The following is a 16103-nucleotide window of genomic DNA, read 5'->3' on the forward strand; positions in this document are numbered from 1 at the left end:
TTTCTTTTTTTTTTTTTTTTTTTTTTGAGACGGAGTCTCGCTCTGTCGCCCAGGCTGGAGTGCAGTGGCCAGATCTCAGCTCACTGCAAGCTCCGCCTCCCGGGTTTACGCCGTTCTCCCGCCTCAGCCTCCCGAGTAGCTGGGACTACAGGCGCCCGCCACCTCGCCCGGCTAGTTTTTTGTATTTTTTTAGTAGAGACGGGGTTTCACCGTGTTAGCCAGGATGGTCTCGATCTCCTGACCTCGTGATCCGCCCGTCTCGGCCTCCCAAAGTGCAGGGATTACAGGCTTGAGCCACCGCGCCCGGCCAATGTTCTACTTTTTGTAATTTGTTTTTTTCATTCCTTCTTTGCTACATAAATGAAAACACACAACCCATCTTTGAAGTCTTCAAAAAAGCTTTGGATAGAAAATCTGGATATTATTCTGGCTTTTTTAGTGTAGACATCTTTTAAAGTTTTCAAATTGAAGAAATATACAAATAGAAATATTCTATTAAGTAGGATACATGATAATATCTATAGAATAATTACCTTTGCTTTAGTTTTTGTAGTTAATAATTGTTAAGATTGCTTCCCCGATATTTTATTACTTAAGCTAGAATCCTTGTTTATTTAAGTTATTGTTAGCTTACTCAAATTTCAAAATGTAATATTTCAATTAACGGATCATTGTTAGGATTCTGCAAAAAGTCATCTGTATATTCACAAATTTTTATATCATAGAAAGGCCTTTGCCAGGCATGGTGGCTCACACCTGTAATTCCAGCACTTTGGGAGGCTGAGACGGGCGGATCATGAGGTCAGGAGATCGAGACCATCCTGGTCAACATGGCAAAACCCCATGTCTACTAAAAATACAAAAATTAGCTGGGCATGGTGGCACGTGCTTGCAATCCCAGCTACTCGGGAGGCTGAGGCAGGAGAGGTTGCAGTGAGCAGAGATCGCGCCATTGCACTCCAGCCTGGCAACAGATCAAGACTCTGTCTCAAAAAAAAAAAAAAAGAAAAGAAAGAAAAAGAAAGACCTTTATGGCTTTTAACAGGGTTCAAATCCAGTTAAACTCTTATTTGATCTAAACAGTTGCTATCTTCTTTGTTTGTACATGTTTGCAATCTAAATTTGCATATCAATTGGACCCATACCTAGAACTTTGTAGGTGTTTCTAGCCAAATTCAGATTAAATTGGCTAATAATGTCCTTCAAATTGTTGTACCTTGCTCCAATATTGAAGTATAACTTCTAGAAACAAATGAAAAACAAGTTGTTTTCAAATTATATGTTCTTAGTGTTACATTGTAACACAGTATGAAGCCTTGAAAATATCTGAAGAGAGAAAATGGAATCAGTAATGATCCAGCTGTGACCTCACTACTTAGTAATTGTGCTTTTAGCCAACTCATTTACTTATCTCTTAACTGAGCACATTTCTGGCAAGGTAGTACTAATCACTGATCAAAACTATCTTTAAAAATTTCAGAAATATCAGGGAATCCAGAGAAAATAGAGCAGGTGCTCCAAATAGTCACCATTAACATTTCGCTTTGGCCGGGCGCGGTGGCTCAAGCCTGTAATCCCAGCACTTTGGGAGGCCGAGACGGGCGGATCACGAGGTCAGGAGATCGAGACCATCCTGGCTAACACGGTGAAACCCCGTCTCTACTAAAAATACAAAAAAACTAGCCGGGCAAGGTGGCGGGCGTCTGTAGTCCCAGCTACTTGGGAGGCTGAGGCAGGAGAATGGCGTGAACCCGGGAGGTGGAGCTTGCAGTGAGCTGAGATCCGGCCACTGCACTCCAGCCTGGGTGACAGAGCAAGACTCCGTCTCAAAAAAAAAACAAAAAACAAAAAACAAAAACAAACATTTCGCTTTGTTTCAGTATCTATTTACTATCGCTTAATTACATACAAAGAATACAAGAAAATTGCCCGTTCCTCATTTTTAATGCTAATCCTAAAATAATAAGGCTTTTGCAGCTTGAAATCAACAGATTCTGACCAGGCACGGTGGCTAACATCTATAATCCTAGCATTTCGGGAGGCCGTGGCGGGTGGATCACGAGGTCAGGAGTTTGAGGCCAGCCTGGCCAATATGGTGAAACCCCATCTCTACTAAAAACACAAAAATTAACTGGGCATGGTGGCATGCACCTGTTCCCAGCTGCTTGGGAAGCTGAGGCAGGAGAATTGCTTGAACCCAGGAAGTGGTGGTTACAGTGAGCCGAGATCATGCAACGGCACTCCAGCCTGGGCAGCAGAGTGAGAATCTGTCTCAAAAAAAAGAAAAAAAAAGAAAAAAGGAAAAAGAAAGAAATTAACAGGTTCTCACTGGTCCTTCAACAGAAGGTTAAAGGATGATGGAGTCAGCAATGGAAAACACTCCAAATTTTCCACGGTAAACAAATCTGGCCTCAGTTCTTGCAGTTCCCAAATTCACGGTTCTTTTGGGATATGTTGATGCATGAGCTGCAAAAGATAAAACATTCCACCCCAGAATATTTTGTTTATAAAAATTTATTCTCATCTAATAATTTTAGGAGATATAAACACAGCAATGTTGATGACCATTAATTGTTAATTCTTGGAGAAAAATTGACAATTATTTCTGAAAACATGAAAAGCTTCATATAATAATTAGACTCTTACATGTGAAATTCTATTTATTATGGAGAAGTTAATAACTAATACATTACCAGCAATAAAATATAAATCATTTCTCACTGTGTTACCAATGGCAGTCCGCACAGGTTGGCAGTGTTTCTGGTTTTTGTCTTCTCAAAAGAAAGTATCTAGCCAAGAGACAAAAAGCAAATTTGAAGCAAAAGTTGGACTTTATTGAAAGAAAGCAAAGTACCTTTGGAAAGGGACCAAACGGGTGACTTAGAGATCAAGTGCCCTACCTGGCCCTTGGCTCCAGGTTCTTACACATTCACCTATTTTCTAGTTTTATGGACTCCTCCCCAGGTCCCTTTGGGCATGATTAATACCTCACTGTTACTCGTGTGGTACTTGCCAGCAGTAGGGAAGTCGTCTGCATCCTTCATGAGTGTTCTGAGGTTCTATGCTTTCTCTATTGGAGATATTTTTCTTTGCCAGTTGAGCACCTCCAGAGAAAGGCATATATCGGTTAAACTCCACTATTTTGCCTCTCACTGTCCATGCTTGGATGGTCTTGCCAAATTTGTGAGATTTTATTAAGTCGTTGCCCAAGAGCTCAAAATGTTTTCTATTTGTTAGGAGGGTTCCCCTACTTGTCACCAGCTGAGATCACTTATCAATCCTGAGATGACCACCTGATAATCACCTGACATTCCTGGGGCACATTCCCAGAGCCTCTACCCTACCCCACTCATCACTATCTGACTACCTGCTCTACCTGCTCTGGGTAATCAGGATATTCTATTGCCTGCAAAACTTTTGGTATCAAACTTTTACCAATCAATATATGCAGCCCATCAACTTTCTTCACTTTAATTGTAATATGAGCTTGATTTTCTTTTGTTGATACAGTAGTTAAGATTTTATTTTATACTTAAATAACTCATTTAGTAATTTTGAAAGCATTCTAATTAAAGTAAAATTTATATGGCTGCCACCTAATAGGTTTGTAGATATTAGCTAAAAGTCTGGCATGCGAAAAGGAGAAAAAAAAGTAGCAGGAGGGAATTTTAATCTTTCTAAATGATTACATGTGCCTCCTAAAACGTATTTACCTATAAATTATAGGTGGTGGCAGCAGTAGTAGACAAAGGTGTGGTGTGCAGCCCTCGATCATTTCAGTGCTGCTCCTGCTGAGCCCATGACAACCTAGATTTGTGTGCAGCCCTCACCCTGCACCATGACATCACATCCCCCCTGCTGGCACGGGCACATGCACCTCAGGCAGACCTCACGTGCCAGGCCTGAGCTGGCCTTGCCTGCTGCTGCTACTGCTGCTGCTTGAGCTGTTGGCCTCAGGAGCGCCGGAAACATGGGGTCACTCGGGAACTGAGAACAGCCACACTAGCATAGTCAACACCTTTTGCTGGAGCATCCATAGCCTGTTGTGAAAAGGCAGTATCTGCTGCTCAAAAGATCTTGACCTGGCTCATGAAGAGGTTTGTGTTGGGAGTAGATGTGTTTCTACAGACATTGTGGAGCGTCTAGGAAGAGCTTTTGGATGTTCTTGGACTTAACATCTCCAACGTGTCCCAGCATTTCAACCCGGCCTCAGTGGCCAGCAGCCTAGCCTAGGCCCTTCTTTTAGAGGGTGTCATCTGCTTGGCCTACTGGTTCTAGTTTCTGACCCTGGACTTAATCTTCACAGCACCGCATCTGTTGTTAAGCACTTCTTCCGGATCGTGTGGACCATCCTGTTCTCCAGGTCCTGCAAGCACATTCTGCACAAGCATAAGGGTGAGGAATGAAGTGCGCCCTGTGCTTTGCAGTAAAGTCTACCTTATGTCCTGGCCCATGGGCTTTCACAGGCATGGCAGGTCCACTGTAAATAAGAAGTTGGAGCACCTGAGAACAAGGTCAGACTTTTCAACATTTGCCTCAACAGGGGGCTAAAAATTCTCCACTGCTCCAAAGAAGAGTAAAGGTTAGCCAACCACAAGTGCTAGTTTCTTTTTTCTTTCGTTTTTTTTTTTTTTTTTTTTTTTGAGATGGAGTCTCACTCTGTCACCAAGGCTGGAGTGCAGTGGCGCATTCTCAGCCACTGCAATCTCCACCTCCTGGGTTCAAGGGATTCTCCTGCCTCAGCCTCCTGAGTAACTGCGATTACAGGCACATGCCACCACGCCCAGCTAGTTTTTGTATTTTCAGTAGAGGCAGGGTTTCACTATGTTGGTCAGGTTGGTCTCAAACTCCTGACTTCAAGTTATCTGCCTGCCTTGGCCTCCCAAAGTGCTGTTACAGATATGAGCCACCACACCTGGCCCATCAGTGCCAATTTCTACCAGTGCACTGTCTCAAAAAAAACAAAATGGAGGGAAAAGAACAAACACCAGACCCCAAACAGACAAACAAAAAATGGCTGAGCAAGTAGGGAAAAATTGCAAAAAAAAAAAAATTTTTTTTGAGACTGAGTCTCACTCTGTCACCAGGCTGGAGTGCAGTGAGGCGATCTCTGCTCACTGCAACATCAGCCTCCAGGGTTCAAGCGATTCTCCTCCCTGAGCCTCCAGAGCAGCTGAGACTACAGGTGTGCACCACCACACCCAGCTAATTTTTATATTTTTAGTAGAGACGGGGTTTCACCATGTTGGCCAAGATGGTCTCGATCTCTTGACCTCATGATCCGCCAGCCTCAACTTCCCAAAGTGCTGGGATTACCGGCGTGAGCCACCACACCCAGCCGCAAAGATATTTTTATCCTTCCATTAGTTCTTGGCACAGCTCTTTTTATTCCCAGAAGAATAAAAACAGCATTTGTGTAGATCTACACATGAAGTGTCACTAGTAGAAAAGTGTTTTTAAACAATGTATATAACCACATTTATCTGTAAAAAGAAATTTGTGAGTAGAGAATAAAGTTAACTTTTCCTAGCATTTAAATATATTTTTGAAAGGGTAATTAATAAAGGCAGATTAAAGCTTTTAAAAACTTTACACTGAGGAAAGAATATGCTAATTTGACATTTTAGAAAAGTTTAAATGCAGGCCAGGCACGGAGGCTCACGCCTGTAATCTCAGCACTTTGGGAGGCTGAGGTGGGCGGATCACGAGGTCAAGAAATTGAGACCATCCTGGCCAACATGGTGAAACCCCGTCTCTACTAAAAATACAAAAAATTAGCTGGGTGTGGTGGCATGCGCCTGTAGTCCCAGCTGCCCAGGAGGCTGAGGCAGAAGAATCGCTTGAACCTGGGAGGCAGAGGTTGCAGTGAACTGAGATCGTGCCACTGCATTCCAGCCTCGCGACAGAGCAAGACTCTATCTCAGAAAAATAAGTCTAAATGCAAGTGTTTGTTTTTGCAGTTTAGTGTTTGTTGGGTAAGATCTGCGCAAATTATATTGACTTAGTTCATGAATGTTGTCACTTCTAAATGTGGACGGCTGGACTGGAGGATTAAACTCAACCTCTTTTGAATTCTGGTGACCCTCTGCCAACCCTCCGTCAGATTTCTAAATGAAATAATTATTTTTAGAAGACTTAAGGTTTTTTCTTCCCTCTGTAGTTTGATGTATTTTAACGTCAACGTTTTGACGTTGGAAAAAGAACGGAAGAGCAAAAAAAAAAAAAAAAAAAAGCCTTTGGGGTTTGATGCCAAGAGCCATCTTGGTAAGCACCAAAGATCATTCAAGATTCAATATAATGTGCAAATTTTACTGCTAGACAGCTAGGCATATATATAAAAGCTATACACTTGAAGATTTTTGGTTTCATTTTGGTTTTGGTTAATGTGGGACCTTAGAAGGAAAACAAACAGTAGTAGCTAATAACATTCTCAAATCTATTGCTGCTTAGAAAGCATTCTCAGGAACAGTAAGCTGCAATAGACAAGCCTTGGAGAAAATCTGAATTAGCTGGTTTTCTTTGAAATACTTACAGTAGGGTTGTTAGGTGCTTTTTCTGAGGTCTATTCTGCTCTCATTTTAGGTGGCCTCTATCGGCAAAGACTGAGACATACATAGTGGACAGCTGTGAAGACCCTGGGCAAGGGAGATTCAAAAGACATGGGTCAGGGACTGGTGGAAACACTAGTCTGCTAGAACTCATTAGGAAGTGAAGCCTAGCATTTGGATAATGCACCTTTGAAGGTATCTGGTGATCATAAATCTCTCCATGGCCCTTCTCAGCCCACCAGTGTGCCCTAGCGGCCACTCACACAGCCCTGCATGCAGGTTTGTAGGTAGACCTCCCAGATCTGCTAGAATCAAGACCTTATAGTACAGGTCTCACTTTGAAGAAAAAAGCTGTCTACCCACTCTTGTGAAAAGATTGTGAAATTTAATTTTGAATTGCAAGTATTTGGGAAACAGGTGTAGATTTCTTTGAGGATGCTTACAAAACCAGTTTTTTGTTTTGAGACGGAGTCTCACTCTGTCGCCCAGGCTGGAGTGCAATGGCATGATCTCGGCTCACTGCAACTTCTGCCTCCCAGGTTCAAGCGATTCTCCTGCTTCAGCCTCCCGAGTAGCTGGGAATACGGACACATACCACCACGATCAGCTAATTTTTGTATTTTTACTAAAGACGGGGAAAATGTCCTCTCCACATGAATAATCAATATTATTTCTTCATCACTGATATTTTCTATCTCTGACTTGAAGTTACAAACTAACTCCAGCAAAAATATTTTTGGCTTATTATGGACAATCTGTTACACAGCAAGCACTGTCATGCTTGTTTGCTACATTTATGTATAGAAACATCCTCAAAAGGCCAGGTGCAGTGGCTCACGCCTGTAATCCTAACACTTTGAGAGGCTGAGGCGGGCACATCACACGTCAGGAGATGGAGACCATCCTGACTAATACAGTGAAACCTTTTCTCTACTAAAAATACAAAAAGGAAAATTAACTGGGCGTGATGGTGTGTGCCTATAGTCCCAGCTACTCAGGAGGCTGAGGCAGGGGAATTGCTTGAACCTGGGAGGTGGAGGTTGCAGTGAGCCAAGATCACGCCACTGCACTCCAGCCTGGGCGACAGAGTGAGACTCTGTTTCTTTCTTTTTTTTTTTTGAGGCGGAGTCTGGCTCTCTTGCCCAGGCTGGAGTGCAGTGGCCGGATCTCAGCTCACTGCAAGCTCCGCCTCCCGGGTTCACGCCATTCTCCTGCCTCAGCCTCCCAAGTAGCTGGGACTACAGGCGCCTGCCACCTCGCCCGGCTAGTTTTTTTTGTATTTTTTAGTAGAGACGGGGTTTCACTGTGTTAGCCAGGATGGTCTCGATCTCCTGACCTCGTGATCCGCCCGTCTCGGCCTCCCAAAGTGCTGGGATTACAGGCTTGAGCCACTGCGCCCGGCTGAGACTCTGTTTCAAAACAAAACAGAACAAAAAAACTTCAGAACATATAAAGCTTCCCTAGTATTTACCTATTATTAGCTCAATAAATTTACATATGTCAATTATAGAAAGTGAAATGAATAACTAAAGTAGGTTTATATAGAAGTCTCCAATTAAACAAACAAAATCGAATGTCCTAACTAAATATAACTTAAAACACTAATTGTGGAATTCCACCTAAAAATTTTGTGTGCACAACTAAATTTCATAAAAATCATTCTTATAATCCCTGGTGAGCTTACATAATGAATACCTCATAAACTATAAAAGAAAAAATAATAAAAAAGAAAGTTATGGGTTTAGCATGAGTACCAAGCAAGTTAAAAAAAAAAAAGTTTGCATGGGGAGATTCTGAACCATAAGCCATAAAATCCTACAGTAATGAATCCAATAGAAAGCAGACAGTATAGATTGCCTTTCAGCATTTTTGAGGTTTTTAGTTTTCTAGTAAATTAGTCACCTTAATAAAATTACTTGTCTTGCTTCAATATTGATTTTTTTCTTCCTAAAATAGGTACAAACTCATACTCACAAGAACAGTTACTTACTCCATAATTTTCTTACACCTAAGGTTTATCTTTAGAGTGATGTATGTGTATATTTCATTCTACGTAAGCCAAAACTAAAACTCTTGTGTTTCAGGCAGAGCAGCCACATATTCAAGGAAAAATATGTAACAATGTTTATTCATGACTCAGAAATGTATGGATTTTATTTATACTCTATATAATTTTTATAATTAAAATGACCCTGTAGTCAATAACAATTTAATTGTACATTAAAATAATGAAAAGTGTAGAATTGGCTTGTAATACAAATGATAAATGCTGAAGGTAATGGATACTTTATTTATCCTGATGTGACTAATACATATTATATGCCTGTATCAAAACATGTCATATATTGCATAAATATATACACATTTGGCTGGGCACAGTGGCTCATGCCTGTGGTCTCAGCACTCTGGGAGGCCGAGGCAGGCAGATCACGAGGTCGGAAGATCAAGACCATCCTGGTCAACATGGTGAAACCCCATCTCTACTAAAATACAAAAATTAGCCTGGTGTGGTGGCGGATGCCTGTAATCCCAACTATTTGGGAGGCAGAGGTAGGAGAATCACTTGAACCGGGGAAGTGGAGGTTGCAGTGAGCCAAGATCGTGCCACTGTACTCCAGCCTGGGTGACAGAGCGAGACTCTGTCTCCAAAAAAAAAGCCAAAAAGCAACCAAACAAAAAAATTATGAATAGCACAAATAATAAGGTAATTAAAATCATACTATGTATCCACAGAAATTAAGACAAGAATATTTAACCTATAGAAAAAATATTCTTTAACTTATTTGCAGTTGAAAGCCACTGATGAAGATTACTAGAAATGTTAGTCCATTATGTTACCAAATAGTATATTGTTACCATCTTTTACATACACCCTTGAGTAAGGTGGAATAGGTTAAAGTTAGAAGCATAATGTTTCATTGAATGCACAATGGTCTTAATACATTTTTTAAAAAGTTATGTTTACATGTAAAATGTTAAAAGATATACTTCATTACATAAAATTATAATAAAATGATTTACTACTAATTTAACCAATTTTAACTATAATAAAAAACTTGTTTTCTCACTATAATGCAGAAGATTATTACTCTGAAAACCTACCTCCTGCATCACTCCTTTATAAGTTAACCACAAAGTGCCTCTCCAATTACTGAAAATGTAATTTCATTACTGAAATGTAATTTCTTTTTTTTTTTTTTTTTTTTTTTTTTTTTATTTTGAGACGGAGTCTCGAGCTGTGTCACCCAGGCTGGAGTGCAGTGGCGCGATCTCGGCTCACTGCAAGCTCCGCCTCCCAGGTTCAGGCCATTCTCCTGCCTCAGCCTCCGAGTAGCTGGGACTACAGGAGCCCGCCACCACGCCCGGCTAGTTTTTTGTATTTTTAGTAGAGACGGGGTTTCACCATGTTAGCCAGGATGGTCTCGATCTCCTGACCTCGTGATCCGCCCGCCTCGGCCTCCCAAAGTGCTGGGATTACAGGCTTGAGCCACCGCGCCCGGCCTGAAATGTAATTTCAATCACATGCTTTCACATGTGAATATAGCAGGAATGAAAATTCATGAATCTTACATTTTTTTTTTGAGATGGAGTTTGACTTTTGTTGCCCAGGTTGGAGTGCAACGGTAGGTATGATTTCGGCTCACTGAGACCTCCACTTTCCAGGTTCAAGGGATTCTCCTGCTTCAGCCTTTGAATTAGCTGGGGTTATAGGTGCCTGGCAAATTTTTGTATTTTTAGTAGAGACAGGGTTTCACCATGTTGGTCAGGTTGGTCTCAAACTCCTGACCTCAGGTGATCCACCGGCCGCAGCCTCCCAAAGTGCTGGGATTACAGGTGTGAGCCACCATGCCTGGCTACATCTTACATTTTAGTATCCTTACTGTTCCATAAAAAAATGTTTTAAATAATGCCCACCTAATAAAAGAATCTCTCATATCTTTGATGCAGCAACAATTGGTCACAAGCTTTCACATGTGAATATAGCAGGAATGAAAAAAGAGCATAGTTATTTGAGAGTTTAATTACATCATTATTCACTAATTCAAAAATCAGTAATTTTCTCAAGATAAAAGTATACTTTAAATGTAGTTATAACTCTGAAAATTTTCTACTTTTTTAATGTTATATACAATTTATCCACCAAGTTTTATTTTGGGTTGTTTTCTGTACTTAGCACTGATTTAGTGTAACATCTGAAGTGTCCATGCCTTAGATATTTCCACTGTGAATTCTCAGATGTTTACACAAACTTAATTTAGGATTAAATTTTTTTCATATTTACTGCATCTGCAAAAATATATTTTAGTATGAACCCTCTGGTGTTTTCTATGCTGTGGTTTTTGAAAAAATGTTTTTCCAAACTGATTACATTTGTAGGGTTTCTCTGCAATATAAATTCCCTGATGTTGAACAAACTTTGTACTATCAACAAAGTACTATAGACCCTCATGTTTTATAAGCTGTAGTTTTTCAAAACTGTTTTTACAAATTTATTACATTTTCCAGGTTTTTCCAATATAAATTTTCTGATGTTGAACAATATTTGAGCAACTGCTTCAGGGTTTTCTTTAGTACAAAATGTGTACAATAAGATCTGTGATACACGTAATGGTATACTACAACCCTCTTTGTATTTGTAATGTTTGTCTTCAGAATGAATTCTCTTCTTCACTTTAAAGGCTTATATTTTCTGAAAGATCTTTTGACACTACTTGCATCTATAATGGTTTTATTAAGTACCGACTCTCTGATGTTGAGTAAGATATGAGCAGATATTAATGGCTTTTCCACATTCTTTGTGTATACACCTTTTCCCAAGTAAAAATTATTTCCTGTGCAATAATGTATGAGCATTAATTAAAAGTTCTGCCACATTCTTCATACTTGTAGAAGTTTACTCCAATATAAATTATCTTACCTACAATCAAGTGTGACAACCATGTAGAGGCTTTGTCACATTCTTTACATTTCTAGAATTTCTCACCAGTATAATTAATTTTATGTTTTAAAAAGTTTGAGGTGTTGTCAAAATCACTGTCACATCTTCAGGTTTGTAGAGTTTCTCTCCAGTATGAATTTTGTTATGTGTAGTAAGGTTTGAACATTGGTTAAAAGCTTTGCCACATTCTTTACATTTGTAGGGTTGTTCTTTAGTATGAATTCTCTTGTGTGTATTAAGGTGTGAGGAATAGTTAAATGCTTTGCCACATTCTTCACATTTGTAGGGTTGCTTTCCAGTATGAATTTTCTTATGTTCAATAAGGTTTGAGGATCGGTTAAAAGCTTTGCCACACTTTTCACATTTGTAGGGTTTCTCTCCAGTATGAATAATCTTATGTGTAGAAAGGGTTGAGGACAGTTTAAAAGCTTTGCCACATTCTTCACATTTGTAGGGTTTCTCTCCAGTATGAATTATCTTATGTTTAGTAAGGGTTGAAGACCACTTAAAGGCTTTGCCACATTTTTCACATTTGTAGGGTTTCTCCTCAGTGTGAATTATCTTATGTTTAGTAAGAGTTGAGAACTGGTTAAAAGCTTTACCACATTCCTCACATTTGTAGGGTTTTCCTCCAGTATGAATTTTTTTATGTGTAGTAAGGTTTGAAGATTGGGTAAAAGCTTTGCCACATTCTTCGCATTTGTAGAATTTCTCTCCAGTATGAATTTTCTTATGTGTAGTAAGGTTTGAGGATTGGGTAAAAGCTTTGCCACATTCTTCACACTTGTAGGGTTTCTCTCCAGTATGAATCCTCTTATGTTTGGTAAGGATTGAGAAATGGTTAAAAGCTTTTCCACATTCTTCACATTTGTAGGGTTTCTCTCCACTATGAGTTATCTTATGTTCAGTAAGCTTTGAGGACCACTTAAAAGCTTTGCCACATTCTTCACATTTGTAGGGTTTCTTTTCAATGTGAATTTTCCTATGTTTACTAAGGTTTGAGGACCGGCTAAAAGCTTTGCCACATTCTTCACATTTGTAGGGTTTCTCTGCAGTATGAATTCTCTTATGTGTAGTAAGGTTTGAGAACTGGTTAAAGGCTTTGCCACATACTTCACATTTGTAGGGTTTCTCTCCAGTATGAATTCTGTTATGTTTAGTAAGGGTTGAGGGCCAGTTAAAGGCTTTCCCACATTCTTCACATTTGTAGGGTTTCTCTCCTGTATGAGTTAACTTATGTTCAGTAAGCTTTGAGGACCACTTAAAAGCTTTGCCACATTCTTCACATTTGTAGGGTTTCTTTTCAGTATGAATTTTCTTATGTTTAGTAAGGTTTGAGGAGCGGCTAAAAGCTTCACCACATTCTGTACATTTGTAGAATTTCTCTGCAGTATGGATTCTCTTATGTGTAGTAAGGTTTGAGAACTGGTTAAAGGCTTTGCCACATTCTTCACATGTGTAGGGTTTCTCTCCAGTATGAATTCTCTTATGTTTAGTAAGAGTTGAGGGCCAATTAAAGGCTTTCCCACATTCTTCACATTTGTAAGGTCTCTCCCTAGGATGAATTTTCTTATGTTCACTAAGGTTTGAGGATTGGTTAAAAGTTTTGACACATTCTTTACATTTGTAGAACTTCTTTCCAGTGCGAATTATCTTATGAGTAGTAAGGATTGAGGACTTGTTAAAAGCTTTGCCACATTCTTCACATTTGTAGAGTTTGTATCTAGCATAAATTTTTTTATGTGTAGTAAGGTGTGAGGACCAGTTAAAGACTTTGCCACATTCTTCACATGTATAGGGTTTCTCTCCAGTATTAATTCTCTTACGTTTAGTGATGATTGAAGGCCAGTTAAAAGCTTTTCCATATTTTTCACATTTGCAGAAATTCACTCTGGTATGAATTATTTTATGTTGAGTTAGCTGTGAAAGCATGCAAAATGATTTGTCACATTCTTTGCATTTGAAAAGTTTTCTTTCAGTATGGCTTATCTTATGTCTGTTTGAATTTGAAAATTCATGAAAGGTTTTCACACATTTGTCAAATAGAAATATGTTGCTCTGGGTAGCTGGCAAACATTGGTTAAATCCATTATAACCTCCTCTGTGCACCTTACACTCATCCACACTTTTACAGTCTTTTTTTAAATGTACATTTTTATGTCCACAGTTTTTATATCTTCTCAGTGTCACTTTTTGGAAAGGATGTTTTATATGCTGCTCTGGCCAAAAGTCTGGGGCAACATGAGAACACATAACTGAAAAAAATAAAAATAACAAATTATTCCACTTGCTAGACTCAGAGATAAATATACTTTACCTAACATATAAAATCACACAAGTTATATAAGCAAGATGTCATAGATAAATGCCACAGGCCCTAATTTATTTATAGACATACAAATGTAACAAAAACATACTGATCAAAATGCATCAGCGAAAAATTTATAAATAAGTGTGTGCAGTGCCCCAGGTGAGCCCAATGCAAAGAGCCACATAGAAGGAAAAGATAATGGTTACATTTACCCAACACGGCTTTTTCTGCTCTCCAACATAACATAGTGCCTTTAGAAGTAAATTGCCAACTCCAGTTATTTTGCATATAGGGGAATACCTGAGAGTGGATAATTATAAAGAAAAAAGGCTTATTTTGCTCACAATTTGGCAGACTGTACTACAAAGAAGTGTGTACCAGCATCTGTTTCTGGTGAGGGTCTCAAGAAGCTTACTGTTATGGTGGAAGGCAAAGAGTAACTGGAAATATCACATGGTAACAGATAGAGAAGGTGTGAGGTGAAAGAGCCAGGTTCTTTCAATGAACCAGCTCTCTCTTGAATTAACAGAGTGTAAACTTTCTTATTACCAAGACGATGGTGCCATGTCATTCATGAGGAATTCACCTCCATGACAAAAATACCTCTTTCCAGGTCCCACATCCAACACTGAAGATTACATTGCAGCATGAGGTTTGGAAACATGGACATCCAAACCATATCACAGACAAAGTAAACTTAACAGACTCATATAAACCTTTCCAGTAAAAAGCAAGAGAACGGCCGGGCACGGTGGCTCAAGCCTGTAATCCCAGCACTTTCGGAGGCCGAGACCGGCGGATCACTAGGTCAGGAGATCGAGACCATCCTGGCTAACACAGTGAAACCCCGTCTCTACTAAAAAATACAAAAAACTAGCCGGGCGTGGTGGCGGGCGCCTGTAGTCCCAGCTACTCGGGAGGCTGAGGCAGGAGAATGGTGTAAACCCGGGAGGCGGAGCTTGCAGTGAGCTGAGATCCGGCCACTGCACTCCAGCCTGGGCGACAGAGCCAGACTCTGCCTCAAAAAAAAAAAAAAAAAAAAGCAAGAGAACATACAATATTCTTCTTTGCACCTTGTGTATTCTGCTAGGATAAACTGTGTGCAGTTGCTTATGCCCCTAATCCTAAAACTTGGGAAACAAAAGTGGGAGGATCACTTGGGGCCAGAAGTTTGAGACCAGCCAGGGAAACACAGTGAAACTCTGTCTCTACAAATAATAATAAAAAATTTGCCGGGCGCGGTGGCTCACGCCTGTAATCCCAGCACTTTGGGAGACCGAGACGGGCAGATCACGAGGTCAGGAGATCAAGACCATCCTGGCCAACACGGTGAAACCCCATCTCTACTAAAATACAAAAAAAATTAGCCGGACGTGGTGGCAGGTGCCTGTAGTCCCAGCTACTCAGGAGGCTGAGGCAGGAGAATGGCGTGAACCCGGGAGGCGGAGCATGCAGTGAGCCGAGATCATCACGCCACTGCACTCCAGCCTGGGCGACACAGCCAGACTTCGCCTCAAAAAAAAAAAAAAAAAAAATTAGCCAGGGATAGTACTGCATGCCTGTACACCCAGCTACTTGAGGGGCTGAGGTTGACTTGAGCCAAGGAGGTTGAGGCTACAGTGAGCCAAAATCATGTCACTGTATTCCAGCCTGGGCAAGAGTAAGATCCTGTCTCAAAACAACAACAGTGACAAATAAATTTAAGAAGACCAAAATTATACACTGCAGTTTTTGACCAAAATTGCATAAAACTAGGAATTAAAAGCAAAATTGGCAAATCCAAAAATATATGAAAATAAAACACACTCTTCAACATATTCTTGCTCAAGGACCAAAGAATTTAACTTTTCCAAAGTTGTCAATACAAACTACAGTGGTGAACTAATTCAATATAATATCTACATAAAATTCAATAGTACAATTTTTCACAGAAATATTCTTCACAATTTTAAAATTTGATTAAAAACTATAGCCAAGCCAGGCACGGTGGCTCACGTTTGTTATCCTAGCACTTTGGGAGGCCAAGGCGGGTGGATTGCCTGCTGAGCTCAGGAGTTTGAGACCAGCCTGGGTAACATGGTGAAACCCTGTCTCTACCAAAAATACAAAAAATTAGCTGGGCATCGCAGTGTGTGCCTGCAATCCCAGCTACTTGGGAGGCTGAGGCAGGTGAATTGCTAGAACCCGGGAGGCAGATGTTTCAGTGAGCCACAATCGTGCTACTGCACTCCAGCCTGGGTGACAGAGCGAGATCTCTATCTCTAAAAAAAAAAAAAAAAAAAAAAAAAAACTATAGCCAAGCAAT

At 40.1% G+C, this 16103-nt stretch overlaps 1 protein-coding gene and 1 pseudogene across 1 annotated transcript in view; one reads left to right on the top strand and one right to left on the bottom strand.

Annotated features, from left to right (window-relative positions):
* LOC112611883 overlaps positions 1–16103 on the top strand; it is a 272327-nt pseudogene that overhangs the window by 181448 nt on the left and 74776 nt on the right.
* The window catches only part of LOC112612816 (zinc finger protein 43-like), a 108532-nt gene that overhangs the window by 56889 nt on the left and 35540 nt on the right, over positions 1–16103 (bottom strand). The window contains 2 exon segments of the mRNA XM_025367746.1: positions 10040–10049; positions 11590–13742. Coding sequence (XP_025223531.1) covers positions 10040–10049; positions 11590–13742 — 2163 coding nt within the window.

Source organism: Theropithecus gelada, chromosome 19 (genome assembly GCF_003255815.1).
Source record: "Theropithecus gelada isolate Dixy chromosome 19, Tgel_1.0, whole genome shotgun sequence".
In the NCBI taxonomy this organism is placed as follows: Eukaryota; Metazoa; Chordata; class Mammalia; order Primates; family Cercopithecidae; genus Theropithecus; species Theropithecus gelada.